The 22,358-nt window shown below is 42.6% G+C and overlaps 1 protein-coding gene across 1 annotated transcript in view; it reads left to right on the top strand.

Moving 5' to 3' along the window:
* LOC122561162 (uncharacterized) overlaps positions 1–20,097 on the top strand; it is a 249,582-nt gene extending 229,485 nt beyond the window's left edge. Inside the window, exon 7 of the mRNA XM_043712662.2 lies at positions 17,147–20,097. Coding sequence (XP_043568597.2) covers positions 17,147–17,314 — 168 coding nt within the window. The 3' untranslated portion in view covers positions 17,315–20,097. The remainder of the gene's footprint in view (positions 1–17,146) is intronic.
* The last annotated feature ends 2,261 nt before the right edge of the window (positions 20,098–22,358 follow it).

The raw sequence follows: 22,358 nt of genomic DNA, 5'->3' as shown, positions 1-22,358 counted from the left end.
TGCTTAGTCTTGTTTTCTTTTGTGTTGGATGAAGCTGTTTGTTTTAGGAATATAGGGTATAATTCTAATTCCAGATGAATGTTTGAATGTGACCAGTGTTTTCCACTTGTCTTTTAAAGTGGATTTGTATTATAATAAATTATTTATTTCAAGTTAATTAAAGAAGCTGGAGAAAATCTCTAATTTTGAATCATCATACAAATGTGGATTAATTGGCCATTTTGGTGACGGAATCAAATTGTTTATATTAATGATGCAACTGGTGGAGTAACTGTGTTAATTACCAGTACATTCTTCCTATCACAGTCATGGCATCATCTCCCCTTGACATTCAATGGCACCATCATTACTGAATCCCCCACTGTTAACTTTCTGGGTACTACTAATGAACAGAAACTCAACCAGACCAACCTTGTAAGTGCAGGTCAGAGGCTAGGAAATATGGTGACTCGGCTTCTGACTCTCCAAATTCTAGATTAGAGTGGAGCTGGAAAAGCACAGCAGGTCAGGAAGCATTCGAGGAGCAGGACATTTCCACCACCTCCAAACGCACCCCACCACCAGAGATATATTTCCCTCCCCACCCCTTTCCACTTTCTGCAAAGACCGTTCCCTCCGTGACTACCTGGTCAGGTCTACGCCCCCCAAAAACCCACCCAGCCGGCCCCAAAGAAGCCGTCCTCATCCATCAAAGTTTCACCTGCGCATCCACCAATGTCAATGATTGTATCCGTTGCTCCCGATGTGGTCTCCTCTACATTGGGGAGACCGGACTCCTCCTCGCAGAGCACTTTAGGGAACATCTCCAGGATACCCGCACCAATCAACCCCACCGCCCTGTGGCCCAACATTTCAACTCCCCCTCCCACTCTGCTGAGGACATGCAGGTCCTGGGCCTCCTCCACCGCCGTTCTCTCACCACCCGACGCCTGGAGGAAGAACGCCTCATCTTCCGCCTCAAAACACTTCAACCCCAGGGCATCAATGTAGACTTCACCAGTTTCCTCATTTCCCCTCCCCCCCCACCTTACCCCAGTTCCAACCTTCCAGCTCTGCACTGTCCCCATGACCTGTCCTAACTGCCAATCTTCCTTCCCTCCTATCCACTCCACCCTCCTCTCTGACCTATCACCTTCATCCCCACCCCCATTCACCTATTGTACTCTTTGCTAACTTCACCCCAGCCCCCCCCCCCCCCCCCATTTATCTCTCCACCCTGGAGACTCCCTGCCTCCATTCCTGATGAAGGGCTTTTGTCCAAAACGTCGATTTTTCTGCTCCTCGGATGCTGCCTGACTGCTGTGCTTTTCTAGCACCACTCTAATCTAGACTCTGATTTCCAGCATCTGCAGTCCTCACTTTTGCCTTTCTGACTCTCCAAAGCCAGTTCACCATTACAGGACACAAGTCAGCGGTATGATGGAATACCCTCCCCTTAACTGGATGAGTATACCTACCAGTCCTCCCATGGACTGCAGCACCTCAAAAAGGCAGCTCACTACTATTTTCTCAAGAGCAAGCTAGGCCAGCAATAAATGTAAGCCTAGCCTGTGGATGTCCATATTCCTGTGATTAAGTATTGAAAGAAAGTTTACAAAGGAGAGTGGGTATTGATGTAGGTGGTCATTATTTTGTACTGTGGATCAAAATATAACAGCCATAATTCAAATTAAATAAATATGTAACATTTTATCTAATTAAGCAATTCCACATATTTATTAAGCCACAATCAAATTTTAAAGACTCTCAAATTTATCAAATCTTCAGCATCTGATGCTGTGACTTAGTTTATCATGAGTCACTTTGGCTATAATGAGACCATAAAGATCTCACTCCTAATAGAAGTGTAGCCCTAAACATGCATTTATTAGTTGAAAATTGGAGTTGTCTTTTATGCTGAGCATAGGTTTAATCATGCATTTTTCATTGAAGCAATGGAATCATCTTATGTACTAGCTCAACTTATATACTCCATGATCCAAGGTATGTTGTCTTATTGTAGCCCAGAAGTACTGTTAACAGATCCAGCAGATTAACGTTAAATACAACATTCCTCTATTCACTGTGTTAGTATTGTTTAAATGGATTAATGTCTTTATTGAATTGTGGGAAAAGGATTGTCAAGTGGGCAGGTTAAGAATTTGTTCACTATGAGTTGGTATTCTTATTTGGAACTATAATAAGTGGAAAAAATCCTTTGAAGAATCAGTCTTTACCATCAACTCCAATTATTGAAATACTTAACAGAGTCTACTGCAGCAATACAGTGAAGCTACAATTATGTCTTATTAGCCTGTGAAGGCTGTTTGAATGGTGATGCAATGTTCTGTAACTTGTAATATTAATATATGCATTGTTTTATTACTTCAGTTTCAACACACCATGGCTGCCATATTGTGTATTCCAACAAAACACAAAAAGCCCTCTTCAGAGTTTACTAACATCAATATGTGTGCTTGCCAACATATGTTGTTCCTTTGTCTCTAGAGACGCCTTGCTGTGCAAGTTACATCTACTTTGCAATTACCACAGGCCCAAGTTATCAATATTGACCTAGTGTTGCAGATGGATTCATATATTCTGTGCAATTTTATATCTGTGTATCCCCAAAAGTAATGTGTCACTCAAATATCATCAGCTGGACCTGAATGTTGCCAAAGATTCAACCCCTTTCAAGATAATCTTCAGGATAGTCACATATTTATTCTTTATTCAGGTACATTTTGGCAGGGTGAAACATGATTTAAATCCCATACAAATTATTTCAGCTTCAAAATAATATCAGTGTAAGGGAAAGTAGGAGATGCTCAGTTAATGATTCATGGAATTTTTATAGACCACTTAGGCATTTGTTGGTATATACATATGTTAAAAATAAATCAAAAGGTTATAGCGAGTTCACATTATTTGTAGAGACCAAAATGAATGCATTTATATAGTGATAAATATTTTTTCAATATCGTCGCTAGATTTTGTACATTCTGGGCAACTGATAAGACTGATTAATATAATGCTCTATTTATTTCCAGCACGTTTACAGAAAGCTCAAATGACAACATCTAAACAAATTTCCACATTGAGACAGGGGAGGAGGTGACACCCAAGTGTCATCAATGAAGCAGTTACTTTCACAGTAGATTGTTAACTTAAATTTCTCAATACCCATCGTTGGCAAAAGTTGGTAATTCTGAAGGATTGAGGAGTTGATTACCTCAGTTGCCTTCTTGGTAAAACTGTAGTGCAGAATATCATCAACAGCGAAGGTTACTTCCAAGTTCTGGCTATGAGTTATGATTAACAACCCTCAGACAGCATGAATACTGGATGTGTGTGCATGTGTGAGTGTGGGAGTGTGTGTGTCTGTAAGGGTGTGTGTGGGTGTCTGTGTGCGTATCTGTATATATGTATGTCGGTGTGTATAGGAGTGCCTGTGTGTGTGTGAGTGTGTGTGTGTGTAGGAGTATCTGTGTGTGTGTATAGTGCAATGGTGGTCACCTGTAATGTGATATGAACCCATTGTCCCGGTTGAGGCCCTCCCTATGGGTACTGAATTTAGCTATCAGCCTCTGCTTGGCCACCTTTTGCTGCTGCCTGTCCCGAAGTCTGCCTTGGAGGACGGTCACCCGAAGGTCCGAGGTCGAATGTCCTGGACCACTGAAGTGTTCCCCAACTGGGAGGGGACACTCCTGTCTGTTGATTGTTGTGCGGTGCCCATTCATCCATTGTCATAGCCTTTGCTCAGTTTCCCCAATGTACCATGACTCCGGACATCCTTGCCTGCAACGTATAAGGTAGACAACGTTGGCTGAGTCACATTAGTACCTGCCATGTACAAGGTGGGAGGTGTCCCCACGTGTAATCGTGGTATCTATGTCCACACTGTGACACGTTTTGCAGCGCCTACCGTGACAGGGTTGTATGGAGTTGTCCTGAGAGCCGGGCAGTTTGCTACGAACAATGATCTGTTTGAGGTTTGGCGGTTGTTTAAAGGCAAGTAGTGGAGGTGTGGGGAAGGTCTTGGTGAGGTGCTCATCCTCATTGATAATGTGTTGCAGGTCACGAAGAACATGGTGTAGTTTTTCAGCTCCTGGGAAATACTGAACAACGAAGGGTACCCTGTCGGTTGCAGCACATGTCTGTCTCCTGAGGAGGTCATTATGGTTCCTTGCTGTGGCATGTTCGAACTAGCGGTCGATGAGTTGGGCATCGATGCCCGTTCTTATGAGGGCATCCCTGAGTACTTCCAGGTGTCTGTCATATTCCTCCTCATCTGAGCAGATCCGGTGTGCGCGTAGGGCTTGTCCATAGGGGATGGCTGTTTTAGTATGTTTTGGGTGGAAGCTGGAGAAGAATAGCATTGTGAGGTTGTCTGTGGGTTTGCGGTAGAGTGTGGTGCTGAGGTGTACATCCTTGATGGAGATGCATGTGTCCAAGAATGAGACAGATAGTCGAGAGTAGTCCATGGTGAGTTTGATGGTGGGATGAAACTTGTTGATGTCACTATGTAGTTTTATCAGTGACTCCTCGCCATGGGTCCAGAGGAAGAAAATGTTGTCATTGTACCTGGTGTATAATGTTGGTTGGAGATCCTGCATAGAGAAGAAGTCTTGTTCGAACCTGTGCATAAAAATGTTGGCATATAGGGGTGCAAATTTGGTCCATATGGCTGTTCCATGTGTCTGGATGAAGAACTGGTTCTCAGAGGTGAAGACGTTGTGATCAAGGATAAAGCGGATGAGTTGCAGGACGGTGTTTGGAGAGTGGCAGTTGTTGGTATTGAGTACTGAGGCTGTTGTCGCGATGCCATCATTGTGGGGGATACTGGTGTAGAGTGCGGAAATGTCCCTTGTGACGAGGAATGGTCCCGGTTCGACTGGTCCGTGGGTGCTGAGTTTCTGTAAGAAATCTGTAGTGTCACGACAGAAGCTGGAGATCCCTTGTACAATAGGGTTCAAGATGCCTTCCACATAGCCGGAGAGATTCTCACATCGGGTCCCACTGCCCGAACGATGGGACGTCTTGGTGTGTTGGCTTTGTCTACCTTGGAAGGCAGTAGAAGTTGCCTACACAAGAAGTACGTGGGATGAGGGTGTGTAGGGAACTCTGAAGGACTGGATCCAAAGTTCTGATCAGTGTGTTTAATTCACGGGTGCGTTCTTTGGTCAGATCAGCTGGTAGTTGCCTGTAGTGTTCCTAGTTGTTCAGTTGTCTGTATACTTCCTTGCAGTAATCTGTTCTACTCTGAATGACAATGGCTCCTCCTTTATCTGTTGGTTTAGAGTCATAGAGATGTACAGCATGGAAACAGACCCTTCGGTCCAACCCATCCATGCCGACCAGATATCCCAACCCAATCTAGTCCCACTTGCCAGCGCCCAGCCCATATCCCTCCAAACCCTTCCTATTCATATACCCAACCAAATGCCGCTTAAATGTTGCAATTGTACCAGCCTGCACACATCCTCTGGTAGCTCATTCCATAGAAGTATCACCCTCTGTGTGAAAAGGTTGCCCCGTAGGTCTCTTTTATATCTTTCCCCACTCACCCTAAACCTATGCCCTCTAGTTCTGGACTCCCCGACCCCAGGGAAAAGACTTCATCTATTTATCCTATCCATGCCCCTCATAATTTTGTAAACCTCTATAAGGTCACCTCTCAGGCTCCGACGCTCCAGGGAAAACAGCCCCAGCCTGTTCAGCCTCTCCCGGTAGTTCAGATCGTCCAACCCTGACAACATCCTTGTAAATCTTTTCTGAACCCTTTCAAGTTTCACAACATCTTTCCGATAGGACGGAGACCAGAATTGCATGCAATATTCCAACAATGGCCTAAGCAATGTCCTGTGCAGCTGCAACATGACCTCCCAACTCCTGTACTCAATACTCTGACCAATAAAGGAAAACATACCAAATGCCTTCTTCACTATCCTATCTACCTGCGACTCCACTTTCAAGGAGCTATGAACCTGCACTCCAAGGTCTCTTTGTTCAGCAACACTCCCTAGGATCTTACCATTAAGTGTATAAGTCCTGCTAAGATTTGCTTTCCCAAAATGCAGCACCTCGCATTTATCTGAATTAAACTCCATCTGCCACTTCTCAGCCCATTAGCACATCTGGTTCAAATCCTGTTGTAATCTTCGCTGTCCACTACACCTCCAATGGTGTCATCTGCAAACTTACTAACTGCACCTCTTATGCTCACATCCAAATCATTTATATAAATGACAAATAGTAGAGGGCCCAGAACTGATCCTTGTGGCACTCCATTGGTCACAGGCCTCCAGTCAGAAAAACAACCCTCCACTACCACCCTCTGTCTTCTACCTTTGAGCCAGTTCTGTATCCAAATGGCTAGTTCTCCCTGTATTCCATGAGATCTAACCTTGCTAATCAGTCTCCCATGGGGAAACTTGTCGAACGCCTTACTGAAGTCCATATAGATCATCACATCTACTGCTCTGCCCTCATCAATCTTCTTTGTTACTTCTTCAAAAAACTCAATCAAGTGTGTGAGACATGATTTCCCACGCACAAAGCCATGTTGACTATCCATAATCAGTCCTTGCCTTTCCAAATACATGTATGTCCTGTCCCTCAGGATTCCCTCCAACAACTTGCCCACCACCGAGGTCAGGCTCACCGGTTTATAGTTCCCTGACTTGTCTTTACCGCCCTTCTTAAACAGTGGCACCACGTTTGCCAACCTCCAGTCTTCCGGCACTTCACCTGTGACTATCGGTGATTCAAATATCTCAGCAAGAGGCCCAGAAATCACTTCTCTAGCTTCCCACAGAGTTCTCGGATACACCCTATCAGGTCCTGGGGATTTATCCACCTTTAACCGTTCCAAGACATCTAGCACTTCCTCCTCTGTAATCTGGACATTTTGAAAGATGTCAACATCTATTTCCCTACAGTCTATATCTTCCATATCCTTTTCCACAGTAAATACAGATGCAAAATATTCATTTAGTATCTCCCCCATTTTCTGTGGCTCCACAAAAAGGCCACCTTGCTGATCTTTGAGGGGCCCTATTCTCTCCCTTGTTACCCTGATGACAAGGTTGTGATTGGTTTTGAGAGCCTGGATGGCATTGCGTTGTGAACGGGTGATGTTTTCCTCTACCTTGTGGGTACGGCTGATGAATCTGGCATTTATATATTTCCTGACGGGTTGAACATACGTGTCAAGCCCAGGGCAATGGCCCTCCGGTGGGGTCCAAGTTGACACCTTCTTTGCTCCTCTACAGATCCCTGTGATGACTGTTCCAGTTCATCAGTGGGCTCATTGGGATCACTGCTGGCACCTTGAAAGAATTCCCGGTGTCTCATTCATCTGATGAACTCCTCCGTGTCTGCTGCCAGAACCAACGGGTCCATTTTGGTGGTGGGGCAGAAGTTGAGACCCCTACTCAGAACTTCAAACTCTTCCAGTCGAAGGGTGTGGTCCGATAAGACTTCCCCGCAGTGATAATGTTGTCTACTGTGGTTCCAGGGTGGGCTTTGCTATTACTGGTGAGAATGCCAAGTTTCTCCAGTTTTTTGTTCTTGGCGTGCATGTACGTGGTGTAGTTTTATCGCCTTGTCTGTTTGGCAGTGTAGCATAATTGTACTGCTGTATCCTGAGTGCAGGCTGAGAGTGTGGACTCCATCCGAATTTCAAGGTTGTGTTGCCTGCTGTAGAGTTTGTGTATGAGATGATTGAGGAGCTTACGAGGGGTGCGGTGGCAAAGTTTCTCTGCGTAGTCTGTGTTGTAGGTCGACTTAAGTGGGTTCGTGATCCATAATCCTTTTGGGATCTTTCCTGCTTGCCTGCATTCCTGTAGAAACTTCATGTCTGTGTCGATATGTGCAATCTTTTTGGAGATCCTCTCCACTTTAAGCCGGTAGTTAGTGGTGTCGATAGTAGTCATGATTTGGAGATGGCAGTGTTACTCTGGGGTGTACAAAGTTAAAAACACCTCAGCACCACACTCCACCGCAAACCCACAGACAACCTCACAATGCTACACTTCTCCAGCTTCCACCCAAAACATTAAAGCAGCCATCCCCTATGGACAAGCCCTACGCGTACACCGGATCTGCTCAGATGAGGAGGAACGTGACAGACACCTGGAAGTACTCAGGGATGCCCTCACAAGAACGGGGTACGATGCCCAACTCATCGACCGCTAGTTCGAACATGCCACAGCAAGGAACCGTAATGACCTCCTCAGGAGACAGACACGTGCTGCAACCGACAGGGTACCCTTCTTTGTTCAGTATTTCCCAGGAGCTGAAAAACGACACCATGTTCTTCGTGACCTGCAACACATTATCAATGAGGATGAGCACCTCACCAAGACCTTCCCCACACCTCCACTACTTGCCTTTAAACAACCGCCAAACCTCAAACAGATTGTTGTTCGTAGCAAGCTCTCAGGACAACTCCATACAACCCTGTCACGGTAGGCGCTGCAAGACGTGTCAGAGTGTGGACATAGATACCACCATTACACGTGGGGACACCTCCCACCTTGTACATGGCAGGTACTCATGTGACTCAGCCAACGTTGTCTACCTTATACGTTGCAGGCAAGGATGTCCGGAGGCATGGTACATTGGGGAAACTGAGCAAAGGCTATGACAATGGATGAATGGGCACCGCACAACAATCAACAGACAGGAGTGTCCCCTCCCAGTTGGGGAACACTTCAGTGGTCCAGGACATTCGACCTCGGACCTTCGGGTGACCATCTTCCAAGGTGGACTTCAGGACAGGCAACAGCGAAAAGTGGCCGAGCAGAGGCTGATAGCTAAGTTCATTACCCATAGGGAGGGCCTCAACCGGGACAATGGGTTCATGTCACATTACAGGTGACCAGCATTGCACTATACACACACACAGATACTCCTACACACACACACTTTTACACACACACAGGCACTCCTATACACACATACACACCGACATACATATACACAGACACGCACACAGATACCCACACACACCCTTACAGACACACACACTCACACATGCACCCCCTCACAGACTTAAGACACTCTGCACTCACTACACACACACATACACTTTCTCACACACACAACTCCCAACCCAGACAGACACACACACGCAGACAGACAAAGCCCCACATGCATACATATATTTTGTGAGGTGAATTTGTACTTGCAGGGTTACATTGCTCAAAAACTTCATGAATTCATGTACAACTCTGTTATCTCACTTTTTAAATTAGAATCAATCTAAACATCATGGCATAGACAGAGAACACAAGGGGCCAACACCTTCAACATATTGTCTAGCTATCACCATTGTTAACAGCTAACCTGAGAATGCAACTTTTTTAAAAAAAGGTTTTGTAATTTACACATGAAAGAAGTGAAACTGTCATAGTATTCTAACAGATGAAAGCCTTAACAGACGATCAATTTTTCAATGTATAATTTCAGTTACATCACGCTGTAAATTTTTGCTATAAATTCTGTGTGTTAGGATTGAGCCCTCCACTACCACCTGATGAAGGAGCAATGCTCCGAAAGCTAGTGTGCTTCCAATTAAACCTGTGTTGTGTAATTTTTAACTTTGTATACCCCAGTCCAACACCGGCATCTCCAAATCATAGTAACAACAGGAAGGACATTAAAATGTAAACACCAAATGGCCAGAGGCAAAGAAGCTGCAGCAGGGAAAGAACAGAGAAGGCATATTTACAAGAAACTGTGTGCCTAATACAATTTAAAGAAACAGAAAGCCAAAGACAGGTTTAGGGCCGGGATTATGAGTTGTACAATTCTAATGCTAAACTTCAATTTTGCTAGAGCTGATCAAAAAGTATGATGAGATTTAGTAGAAGAGTCAACTATGGGAGTCTCTGATGAATCAGTGTCACCAAGATTGTTATCAACCAAGAGAAAGTGAGGACTGCAGGTGCTGGAGATCACAGTCAAAGAGTGTAGTGCGGGAAAAGCACAGCCAGTCAGGCAGCATTCGAGGAGCAGGAGAGTCGACGTTTCAATCATAAATTCTTAATCATAAACGAGGTTGGTCCAAGGGGGCTGAGAGATAAATGGGAGGGGCATGGGGCTGGGGGGAAGGTAGCTGGGAATGCAATAGATTGATGAAGGTTGGGTGAAGGTGATAGGTCGGACAGGAGGGTGGAGCAGATACATGGCAAGGAAGATGGTCAGGTAGGACAGTTCAAGAGGGCGGTGCCGAGTTGGAATTTTGGAGGTGGGATAAAGTGGGGCAGGGGAAATGGGAAAAGTGATGAAATCCACATTGATCCTATGTGGTTAGAGAGTCCCAAGGCGGAAGATGAGGCATTCTTCCTCCAGGCATCGGGTGGCTAGAGTTTGGCAGTGGAGGAGGCCCAGGACTTGCATGTCCTTGGCAGAATGGGAGGGGGAGTTAAAGTGTTCAGTCACAGGGCAGTGGGGTTGTTTAGTGCATGTGTCCCAGAGATGTTCTCTGAAACATTCCGCAAGTTGGCATACTGCAGCGGAGACCACATCCAGAATGGACACAGTCAGGATGATGTGTGTTAATCTCTGTTGGATATGAAAGGATCTTTTGCGGCCTTGGACAGAAGTGTGGGGGGAGATGTGGGTGCAGGTTTTGCACTTCTTGCGGTGGCAGGGGAAGGTGGCAGGAGTCGAGGGTGGGTTGGTGAAGGGCGTGGACCTAAAAAGGGAATCACAGAGGGAATGCTCTCTCCAGAACGCAAATAGGGGTGGGGAGGAAAATATATCACTGATGGTGGGGTCTGCTTATAGGTGGCAGAGGACAATGCAATGTATCTGGAGATTGGTGGGGTGGAAGGTGAGGACCAGGGGGGTTTTGTCCTTGTTGCGATTGGAGGGGTGGGGTTCAAGGGTGGAGGTCTGGGAAGTGGACGAGATGTGCTAGAGGGCATCATCGACCACATGGAAGGGGAAATTGTGGTCTATGAAGAAGGAGGCCATCTGGGATGTTCTATGATGGAATTGGTCCTCCTGGGAGCAGATGCGGCAGAGGCGGCAGTTTCCCCTGTAACCGCAACAAGTGCAAAACCTGCGCCCACATCTCCCCCCACCCCTCTGTCCAAGGCCTCAAAGGATCCTTCCACATCCAACAGAGATTTACCTGTACTTCCACACACATAATTGACTGTATCCATTGCTCTCGATGTGGTCTGCTCTACATTAGGGAGACAGGATGCCAAGTTATGGAATGTTTCACAGAACATCTCTGGGATACATGCACTAAACAGCCCCATCTCCCTGTGGCCGAACACTTGAACTCCCCCTCCCACTCTGTCAAGGACATGCAAATCCTGGGCCTCCTCCACTGCCAAACTCTCGCCACCCAACGTCTGGAGGAAGAACGCCTCATATTCCACCTTGGGACCCTCCAACCACACAGAATCGATGTAGATTTCATCAGTTTCCCCATTTCCCCTTCCCCCACCTTATTCCAGATCCAACCATCCAACTCGGCACTGCCCTCTTGAACTGCCCTACCTGTCCATCTTCCTTCCCACCTATCTGCTCCATCCTCCTCTCCGACCAATCACCTTCACCCCCACCTTCATCTACCTATCGCATTCCCAGTTATCTTCACTGCAGCCCCACGTCCCTCCCATTTATCCCTCAGCTTCCTTGGGCCAGTCCATCATTCCTGATGAAGAGCTTATGCTTGAAACATCAACTCCACACTACTCGAATGCTGCCTGACTGGTTATGCATTCCCAGCACCACACTCTTTCACTCACACCAAGATTGTTACAAAGGTAGCTAAGTAGGTTTTGCAAGAGTGTGCTGTTTGGATGATGACTATCGCCAGGGAAATAAGAGGGATTGAGCTCTTGTTGCAGGTGACTCCAAGCCCAAATCTGTTGAGTGAAAAAAGTGAGAGAATCAATGTACCAAAGGCTGATTTGGAAAGTCTCCCAGATTGCATTCATGTGGGGCGTAATCTCATGAGGCAGCTTTGCCCTGCTGCCACCTGGCTGTGTAGCTATCAACCTCCATTGTTAGCCTACAGTAAAATAGGGAGTGCTGAAGAAACTCAGCAGATGTGGCAGCATCTGTGAATGGAGAACCAAAGTTAATGTCTTTGGAAGTGAAAGGAGCTGAAAATTTGTTGGTTTATTTTGCTAGTGACGGAAGGAGAGGCAACTGGAACAGCTGGTGAGTGTCGTCAGAGCAAAAGACAAATGCAGTGGTAATGGTGGTAAAGGAGAGATAGTTATGTAAAATAGATGTAAATATTCACTGTGAAAATAAACATAGGTCTGCTCAGCTGAGAGCATAGCCAACAAGACACAAACATGGCCGGGGGTGGGGGGGGAGGTGTAAGAAAAATGGAGGACTGAAGTCATACTTTGAAGTTGTGGAACTCAATACTGAGGCTGTAAAGTGCCTAAGTGGAAAATGAGGTGTTGTTCATTGCATTGAGCTTTGTTGGAACGCTGTAGCAGACCAAGGATGGAAATGTGAGCACAGAAGCAAGGGGCTTTATTGAAATGGCAAGGTCAGGGTCATTCCAATTCAAAGAGAAGAGGTTTTCTAAAAAGGAATTGCCCAGTCTTTGGTTTTGCCGATGCAAATGAGACCACCACAGTGAGCAGCAAATACAATAGAGTAGACTGAAAAAAGTACAAGTCTACTATTTGCCGAATCTGCAGAAGGCTCTGCTTTACTTCTTCAAACAACAGCCTTCTAAGATGATATGTGAAGAGTCAAAGGGAAATGTTGAAAATCTAAAACCAGATTATATTATAGTTTACATTAAAATGGAAAAAGAAACATCTTAGAAGAGAAACATTGGTTTTCGGTTATATGTATATATGCTGAATAAGTAATGAATGCCAATTAGTTGGATGGAAAGTTGTTACCTAGGTAACATTAGCACACAATGCCTTCATCTATTTAATCCATTACATCTGATTATGGCCTTAACAGAAATGTTAACAGAAATCTCTTATTAATAAGTTGTCAGACTGAGATCATGGTGTGACTTTTCTGCACCTACCGAGAACAAGTTTTAGTTCCTGAAGATGTACACAGTTAGTGGAGTCAGAACAGCATAAAAATCAAGGCTTGTTTGATACTTGGATAAATCTTCTATCAGGTAGGCCCCAGCAGTACACCAAATGTGAACGACAATGCGACTTGGTAACAGAAACACATATAATAGTTGAAGTGTAAAGTCTTACAGCAAAAATGAATGTTTAAAAAGTGACCTTAATTTTGTCATCCAATCTATGCTTGAGGGTTAATGCAGTATGCTCTAGGACAATGATTAATTCTGTGCTTGCTTGTCAGGGATGCAATTTCCTAAACTTCTTTATCTGTTCTCCTTTTGTTTGCTTCTTGTTTTAAAAATGCAGACCAGTGGGAATGGTCTTGTGGAGAATAGGAGTACTTTGTAAATGCTGAGGGACTTTTCAAAGTTTTGCATTTATAAAATGCCTTATTATTTGAGCTTATTGAGCTCTCTGAGGGTACTTTGCAAAGCAAATAACTTCTGCTGTGCATAAGTGTTTCAAACACAACAGCCATTATGCAATGTTGCTATAACACAAACAGCAATAACATGTTTTGCTGTTTCGTCTGTTTCTTACTGGTATCCACTCAGAGAGAAATATTGATGAGGAACTGCTCATTCATCTTTGAGTAATACCAAAGAAATTGGTACCAAATGGGAACTGAACTGAAAGGCAGCTACCTTTGACAATGAAGGCTTTCTTCATAATTCACTAGAGTGCCAACTTATTTTATATCGTCATGTCATGAAGAATGCAAGATATCTGCTTCAGTGCCATTATCAGGGTTTCTGCTTCCATTTTTCTCCCAACTCTTTTCTCAGTCATTAGTGCATGTGTTGTTACAGAGTCTTTGTGAGGATCAGAGAATACATGCCAACCAGTTATTCGCTTTTTCAGCATAATCAAAGCACACCTGTTCCTTCAAGCAGTGTTAGCGGTTGTTTGGACAGGGTATGATCTTGGCTGTTGAAGTCTCGCTAACATCATTCCCTCATACTGCAGGTCTTTGAACCACATGTAGGTGCGTTATCCATGTGCGTAGATCATGAGCCTGTGCCTTTGTCTTTAGTTTCCTCTTCCGGTTGAATTTGTGCAGTAATTCACCAAGGCTCCTCTATGAGCATCTTCTAAATTTTTTTAGATTAGATTACTTACAGTGTGGAAACAGACCTTTCGGCCCAACACGTCCACACCGACCCACCGAAGAGCAATCCACCCAGACCCATTCCCCTACATATACCCCTTCATCTAACACAACGGGCAATTTAGCATAGCCAATTCACCTAACCTGCATATTTTTGGACTGTGGGAGGAAACCGGAGCACCCGGAGGAAACCCACGCAGACGCGGGGAGAATGTGCAAACTCCACACAGACGGTTGCCTGAGGCGGGAATTGAACCCGGGTCTCTGGCGCTGTGAGGCAGCAGTGCTAACCACTGTGCCACCGTGCCGCCCGGAGCATAAATCTATGACCACTACTACAAGCAGGACAATAGTAGCAGATAGATGAGAACTACAACACCTACAAAGTCCACGTACCATCCTGATTTGGAGTACATGGCTGTTCCATTAATGTCCCTGGGTGAAAAACCCTATCTAACAGCATATGGTGTCTCTACAGTGTTTTAAGAAGAGAACTCACTATTATCTTCCTCAGGTAGAAAGGGATGGGCAGTGAATGTGGCTGAGTCAGCAATACTCACATTCCATAAATGAACAAAACAAATTGTGTCTTAATATTACCTGGAGCTGGTTTTTGACTGTGAGACTGTTTCCTCCTTGGTCAAGCAATTGGAAGATGAAGACTGTACAATAAATCCCCTCAACAATTTAATGGCGTCCAATCAAACAGCTATTGAAGCCCCTGTTTTCATCTTAAGCAGTGAAAGGTAGTCATGGGATCTGATGTCATTATGATGAAGCTCCTTTCATACAGATTCAGTGTTATTCTTAGAGTAAAGGTATAATTAACCCTTTACCCCATACCCTCGATTGGTATATAGTTTGGCAACTAATTTGCAACCACAGACGGCAACAAAAGCATAGCTGAAAGAAGTTAGATCCAGTTTTAGAAGAAATTCAATGACCTGACAAACTCTGCAAGGTTAGTGTTACCCCAAACCTCAAGACAAGTCTGTGGATTCCAGCCTCCAGCAGGTATACCTGCTGAGATGCCTCAGGGTACATGTTCTTGAGTGTTGAAAGAATGTGTACCAAGTGCACTTGATGAATTATACTGGTTCACAGCCATAGTGCTGCTGACGACCTATTAACATTGATACAGCTTCCATAATGATTAGGAGCAATTGGCGTGAGGCTGGGTAGATGATGGTCCTCCTCTCAACCACCCCATCCACCAGGACCTCCAGGTTCTGAGCTGGACATTTTGGTTTCCTAAGAGGATAATATATGACGTAATTTCTGGCTTGTAGCACTTGGAGAGATGTGAGCTAGGCTTTAAGTATAATGCCAGGAGCTTGTACATCAGAAGATGCCGATAGTAGCAGGAATTTCACCTTTCCTTCTACAAGATTGGATACCAAAGAGGAGGTGAGGAGTGGAAGATAACATGAGAAACGTCTCTGTGAGCCAAGACTAGACATTCACTATGAAACTTCTTTAAAATAATATAGACTGAAAATGGAATAAAAAACCTAGCCTTATATGACTGTTACAGTTAAGTTTCTGATCAGTGGTAACCTTCAGGATGTTGATAGTAATTGAGTAGCTGCCAGTTATACAGCACCAAGTTGAAATGAATGCTAAAGAGGACACTAGCCTTTACAAAACATTTACCTTCTCCAAGTAAACCCCAAATGCCTTTCTTCTCTTTACTTCATTTCTACATAAATTAGAAAATTACAAGGACAATGAACAGACAGCCTTTCATATTGTATTGGAACCTTCGTTCCAGCCTTGGTTGAAGCATTGTAAGACTATGTAATTAAGTTGATTATTGTTCACTGTTCTATATATTTATTGATATTTTCATAAAGTACAATAGGCAGTAGGTTGTTTTAAGATTTATCCAAGTTTTGTTCTGAAACCACACACTAGGAGTTGTGCAAGAGTGACTGTGGATAACATGCCTTGTTATTTTCTCCTATCTGCAAAGAACAAGCAGCCTCCACAAAATCTATGTTATTATAACAGTACAATCCAAAATTAGGAAGTTACCATTTGGAGGAATAGGTGTAAATCCCTATGCTGCAATTCTGTGGTAGAGTGTATTGTTATAAACAGTCTGCCTTACCACCAAATCTGCTTTCATATCTTTAAATGTTGACTTGTATGACATTAATTTATTTTAATTTTTTTTCTGAGAAAATTATTTTGAGCAACTAAAAATGATCAATGCTGCAAATTTTGTAATTTATAAAATAACAAACAGAAACACTATTCTATTGCTTTGGGTTGTGATCTGTGATATATTAAGTCTTTGAAAAAAATGTAAGTCTGGTTTGTTCCCTGATGACAGTTTGAATAGTTTCGATAACATTTTGAGCAGCCAGTCTACTGTACTATTCATTTCCTCATCATCATATCACAAATAAATGATTAAAATTTATTATAATTGCAGTCCCTTAAAAGAACCCTCAAAGCTATGAGATGAGGTTTTGCTGTAATTTGAATTTTAGTGTTCCATTTACTCTGTCTTTTAATGTTCCTTGTAATGAAGTCATTAGTAAAAAACACATCTGGAAGTTCTTTGGGGAACATTTAATTTTCTGCTGGTTTGTCAATAACATAACTCATCACACAAAGGGCCCAGCTGCCGACAGTGCCATGCCATAGAAATGTCTATTTCTCCACTATATGTTGCTGACTGTACCTACAGCTGCAAAAAATGCAGCCACACAAAGATAAAGTTTCCCTTTCAAACTTGGCCTGTAAGCTCTTTGACCCAGGGACATTGATATTTGCTAAGTTTTCACATGCATAATAAGCATCACTTTCACAGCTTGCCGACCTCTGCTTTGGCCCATTGCCCTTTCAGGTGAAAGGGGAGGGTAGAGAAAAGTCTAATGATGTCCATGGTCAATCCCTATCTGCCCCCTGCCCCCAAGCTGTTGCTTAAACTAAATAACCATGAGTTTTGTGCTCTCTTCTAAAGGTGACTGTCAAGATGTACAAGCGAGGAGGTCGTGGCTGGTTATGGAGGCCTGTCTCAAGCACAGTGGTTATTCCATATAACACCCACATCGCGTTCAGGGTCTGTGGAGAGGATGCAGATGCAAAGATCCCAGCTAACAACATCGACAGAATCATCCTGAGCATATGAAATTGATTTCAGTGTTAAACAGGCTATGGCAGCTGTGCCACATTATTACAATAATACACAACCATTTTTCATCGATCAGTTAATTTGTGCTCTTCAAGTAATCAAAACGCAAATCTCATTAGTATAGGTCAGTGTGCATGGGAAAAAAATGTAAAATTCATATTGACAGACTAGCTGGCTGAAAAAATGCAAAACGTTTAGATATGGAAGAGTGCACTGTGTTCCAATTCAAGAGTGTGCAAAATTAATAACTAAATGACAAGTTTTCATTGTTAGCACAGGGAAGGTCATGCAAAAGAGATGCATGTTGATGCTCTGGCTGCATGTCAGGTACTTAAATTTAAGAAGCTTTAATTAGCACAGAGGTTAGTTATAGTGCCACAAGAGATAATTTCTGCTCTGTTTATTCCTCTCTGTTTACTCTGGAGAAAACATACCATTGATCCTTATTAAGCATGAGAAGTGCATTGAATATAATGTTTCTTAAAAGAGGTAATGAATCTTATCCTTTCAAAATGTAAAATGTGACCATAATTCTTTCTATTAATATATTTAAAATCAAATTGTTTCATTTTGGTACTTGCATTTTAGAACTGAATAGGCCTGATTTTCTTCAATGTAACACAAATTCAAATCCCAAGTGTATTAAAGAGGAAATGTAATCAAGAGAGCATTATTTGAGCACTCCATTTCTATTGTACTGCCCAGGATTTCCAGGGGGTTTTCTGAATGGGTGTCTGTGACTAGATAAGCAATGGACTATTGGTTTTGAAATATAGTAGGAGTGACATAATTGACTCTCCCATGACACTTTTCTGTAAGTCTGGCTGCAGATCTACTATACTTTAGGTCACCCAAGGAGTTAGCAATGGGACTTAGCACCTGTAGGCTAAGAATGATTGCAGTGTTAAGAGTGGATCAGGTACATCATCACTTTGGGGAGTCAGTGGTGTAGTGGTGGTGTCATTAGACTAATGCTGTGGGGACATGTTCTATCATACCAGCTGGTGACATTAAATTAATAAATCTGTAATTGAAAGCCAGTTTCAGAATGATGACCATGAAACTACCATCAATTATCATTGAAAACAATCTGTTTCACTAATGTTCTTTAGGGAAGGATATCTATGTACTGACCTTGTTTGGCTTATGTCTGACTCCACTGCATTGTGGTTATTCTTCTCATCTAGCAAGTCAGTTTGTGCTCCAACAAAGTCAGCCTTTCCTTCATCCAATCTGGTCCACAGTTTGGTATTCCTTATTAAATTCCACCATCTCTTTCTCCTTTAACACATTCCTTAAAACAGATTTCTTTCGCCAAACATTTGGTAATCTGTCCAAATATTTTGGTTGGATCCATTATTGTCTTATGTCTCTGTGAGGGACATGGGAATGTTTTGAAATGTTATATAAAAGCAAATAGTTATTGATGTTGCCTATGGATATAATAGTTACATTTCAAAGAAAAGTTAACTTTAGACCCCATAGGAGCAGTACGAAACACATCCCTCTCTCTTTTTCCAGCTCCAAGCTGTACCGTTACCTGAGCATCAATCACATAGTTGCTGGCAGGCAAAAAAGGTCTCTATCATTGGTAACTGGTCAGTACTAAATGGAGCAACAACTTTTGGTACCAGTAAAAGCTGCACCTATGCATCCCCGTGCCCCCCATCCCCCCCTCCCCCCAAATCGACCTTGGCTCCAAATCAGCTGCAACTCCAACTTAATTTAGTGCTTGTTCAAACAGTTGTTCACGATGCTTGTCATGGGAGTCAGGTAACCTGATTTTCAAAAGTTGACCACTCTTTCAAACATTAATTTTCAAAACAAATCTTTCTCATTTTAGTCGACAGTTTTAGAAACACTAAATGAAAAAAATCAGATTTTATATGTCTCCATCCTTAAGAAAGTGAAACCTCATTTCAAAAGTGTATTTTATTGCAAAACCTGTGATACAAAATAAAGTAAGGCTTACAACCATTCATTCTCCTCCTCCTTCTCCTTATACATCCTTACATAGTCTTAGCATTTCTTAAGCCTTTAATTTATTCCAAAATTTTACAAATGGGACAATGTTTCCACAATTACATTGTCCTTTCCATTAATTTTTTTTAACATGAAATGGTTGCAACAAAAGGCTCCATCTGAATAGTCTTCCATTCCAATTCTTGAACTTTTCAATGAAGGCTAGAGATTTATGATCAGTGTAAATTAGTGATTCTCTGATTCTATATCGGATATAGACAACAATCCAAAAGTTGCTTTGTCATCTCGAACTTAAGCTTCAATTAGTGCTTGTTCAAGCCGTTGTTTATAATGCTTGCCATGGGTTTAGGCTACCTGCTTTTCAAATTGTAGCCACTCTTTCAGACACTGGTTTTCAAAACAGCTCTTTCTCATTCAAGTTCATAGTTTTCAAAACAAAAAATAAAAAGATACAGTCCTTATCATTGTTAAAGGTTTGCTTTTTGCCCAATTATTTTGCATGACTCTGGAATTTGCCCGAAACGTCGATTTTACTGCTCCTCGGATGCTGCCTGAACTGCTGTGATCTTCCAGCACCACTAATCCAGAATGTTTTATAACAGCTTTAGCATTCTGGAGCAACCTTGTAATGATGGTGCCGTGTTGCTTCTCACAGGGCATAAATAGCAGTGTGGAGAAAGTTGTTAGAATGAAAACAGAAACATATGTAAAGCAACAATAAGGTGTGAATCTGGTACCCTTCAGATTACCATGTATACTTGTTTAATGTGTGAACATGAAATAAATATCGTTCTGCAGAAATACCTAGGCTTGAAGACAGTTCTTGACCATACCTTCTCCTTGACCAGTCTGTCTGTCTTGAACCCAAACTCTCATGTGTGGCCCTAAAACCATATGATGAAAGAGGGGAGCAGCAATGAAATAAACTACCAATAAAAGTGTGGCAGTGGTGAAGATCAAAAAATCACTTCTCCAACAGTTCTCAATATACATTTTGGACCAGCTAACAGCCAGAAGGGTCACAGAGCTGAATTTCTGCTATGAATGACGAATCTCTGGACAGAAAACTCCTGCAGGGAGATCACCAGGATAAATGTAAGTCAATGTAAGATTTTTACAGCCGGTAATAACAGAAACAAACTTAAGGGAAAATAAAAAGCAAGAGCAATAAAACCCTAGTAGCAACCAAGATGGTAAATCCAGATTAAGCACTTCAGAATGAGGTAGATTACTGAACACCCAGGGCAGAGTCAATCCCTTAGAGGAAAACCCTGAAAAGCTACACTGGGAAGCTGAATTCTTTCAGAGCAAGATTTCTGGTTGTCATTTAGCAGCTGCAGACTATTCATTCAAAGGTAAATCTGTCAACAAACTAAGAAATTATTGTAATAACAGGCTTAAGGTACATTGATTGAAAAGAAAATCAGAAATAAAAACTTTTTGTGTAATTTTGTCTCAGTTCTCTCACAGTGAAGCTAAATTGTTAATTAGATTAGTTACAGTGTGGAAACAGGCCCTTCCGCCCAACAAGTCCAAACTGACCCGCCAACCACCCAGACCCATTCCCCTACATTTGCCCCTTCACCTAACACTACGGGCAATTTAGCATGGCCATTTGGGCTTTTGCCCGAAACGTCAATTTCGCTGCACCTTGGATGCTGCCTGAACTGCTGTGCTCTTCCAGCACCACTAATCCAGAATCTGGTTTCCAGCATCTGCAGTCATTGTTTTTACCTAATTCACCAGACCTGCACATTTTTAGACTGTGGGAGGAAACCGGAGCACCCAGAGGAAACCCACACAGACACAGGGAGAATGCACAAACTCCACGCAGTCAGTCGCCTGAGGCAGGAATTGAACCCGGGTCTCTGGTGCTGTGAGGCAGCAGTGCTAACCACTGTGCCACCGTGCCGCCCACAATATTTTGAAACATTGAACAAGAAATGTTTTTAATGTAGGAACTATGAAATTTTCAAGTTTAATTATTAAAACATGCCTTCAGAGACAAAGTCAAAGGGCATGAATCTGAATCTATTGTTGAATACAGGGTGAAATACCTCTGACACAAGAAATCAGCACAAATTACATCATAATCAATATGAAAACTCCATATTAGTAAAGAAGAACCAAATTTTACATTGAAAACAGCATTTAAAATGACAAAAATTGTAATAATTTTGATTTTAATGCTAAACAACAATCTTTACAACAGAGATGCACAACATTAAATAAAAAAAAACAAGGTGACAACATGAGTATAGTACAAGAAGATCAAAATTCCAACAATCATTATCCAAATGAAGAAAATGATCAATAACCGCAAATCTACCAACAATCACTTAATGCAATAACATTCACTGGTACCACTCTCCCCAAGACAATTTTATCAAATCTATTTTCATTGATCAACAAATTAGCAAATATAGAAAATATAGTACCCCTAATATTTTGATGTGGAGGATTCGATATTGGACTGGGGTGGACAAAGTCAGAAGTCACATGACACCAGCTTATAGTCCAACAGGTTTACTTGGAATCACAAGCTTGTCATTTCAAATACACCTGTTGGACTATAACCTGGTGTCAGGTGACTTCTGACCTAATATTTTGAACATCATCACGATGTGATGCCAAATCAAATGCAGCACAGTCTAGCACACTTCTCTATTACATGGGAACAACATCAGATCATGTCTTAGATCAACAGCAGATCAGTGAGAATCAAAATTGCATTTTATAGCCTCATAACAAGTTTTGATCAATATTTCACTTCAAAAACAATTAAGACACTGCTGAGATCATGATTCAGTAGCAGTTATTAACTTTGAGGAGGGTGTGTAGGTAGCTTCATTTGTAACCTGCATTGACAGTATGAACCATGTAACTGCAACGTCACAAGAAGAGATCATTTATGACAGAATCATTATTTGTCTCTTAGATAATTCACTCAATCAAAAGCAGATCTCAGTCTAAAACAAGCAGTCCAAATACCAGTGAATACAGAGTCTATAAAATTACTCAAGGAGCATTATACAGAAAAATCTCCATTGAATACAGA

This window comes from Chiloscyllium plagiosum, unplaced genomic scaffold (assembly GCF_037043375.1).
Source record: "Chiloscyllium plagiosum isolate Xiang-an unplaced genomic scaffold, Cpla_swu_hap1 HiC_scaffold_22, whole genome shotgun sequence".
NCBI lineage: Eukaryota > Metazoa > Chordata > Chondrichthyes > Orectolobiformes > Hemiscylliidae > Chiloscyllium > Chiloscyllium plagiosum.
Note: the sequence above shows the minus strand (reverse complement) of the source record. Positions and strands in the feature narration are given on the sequence as shown.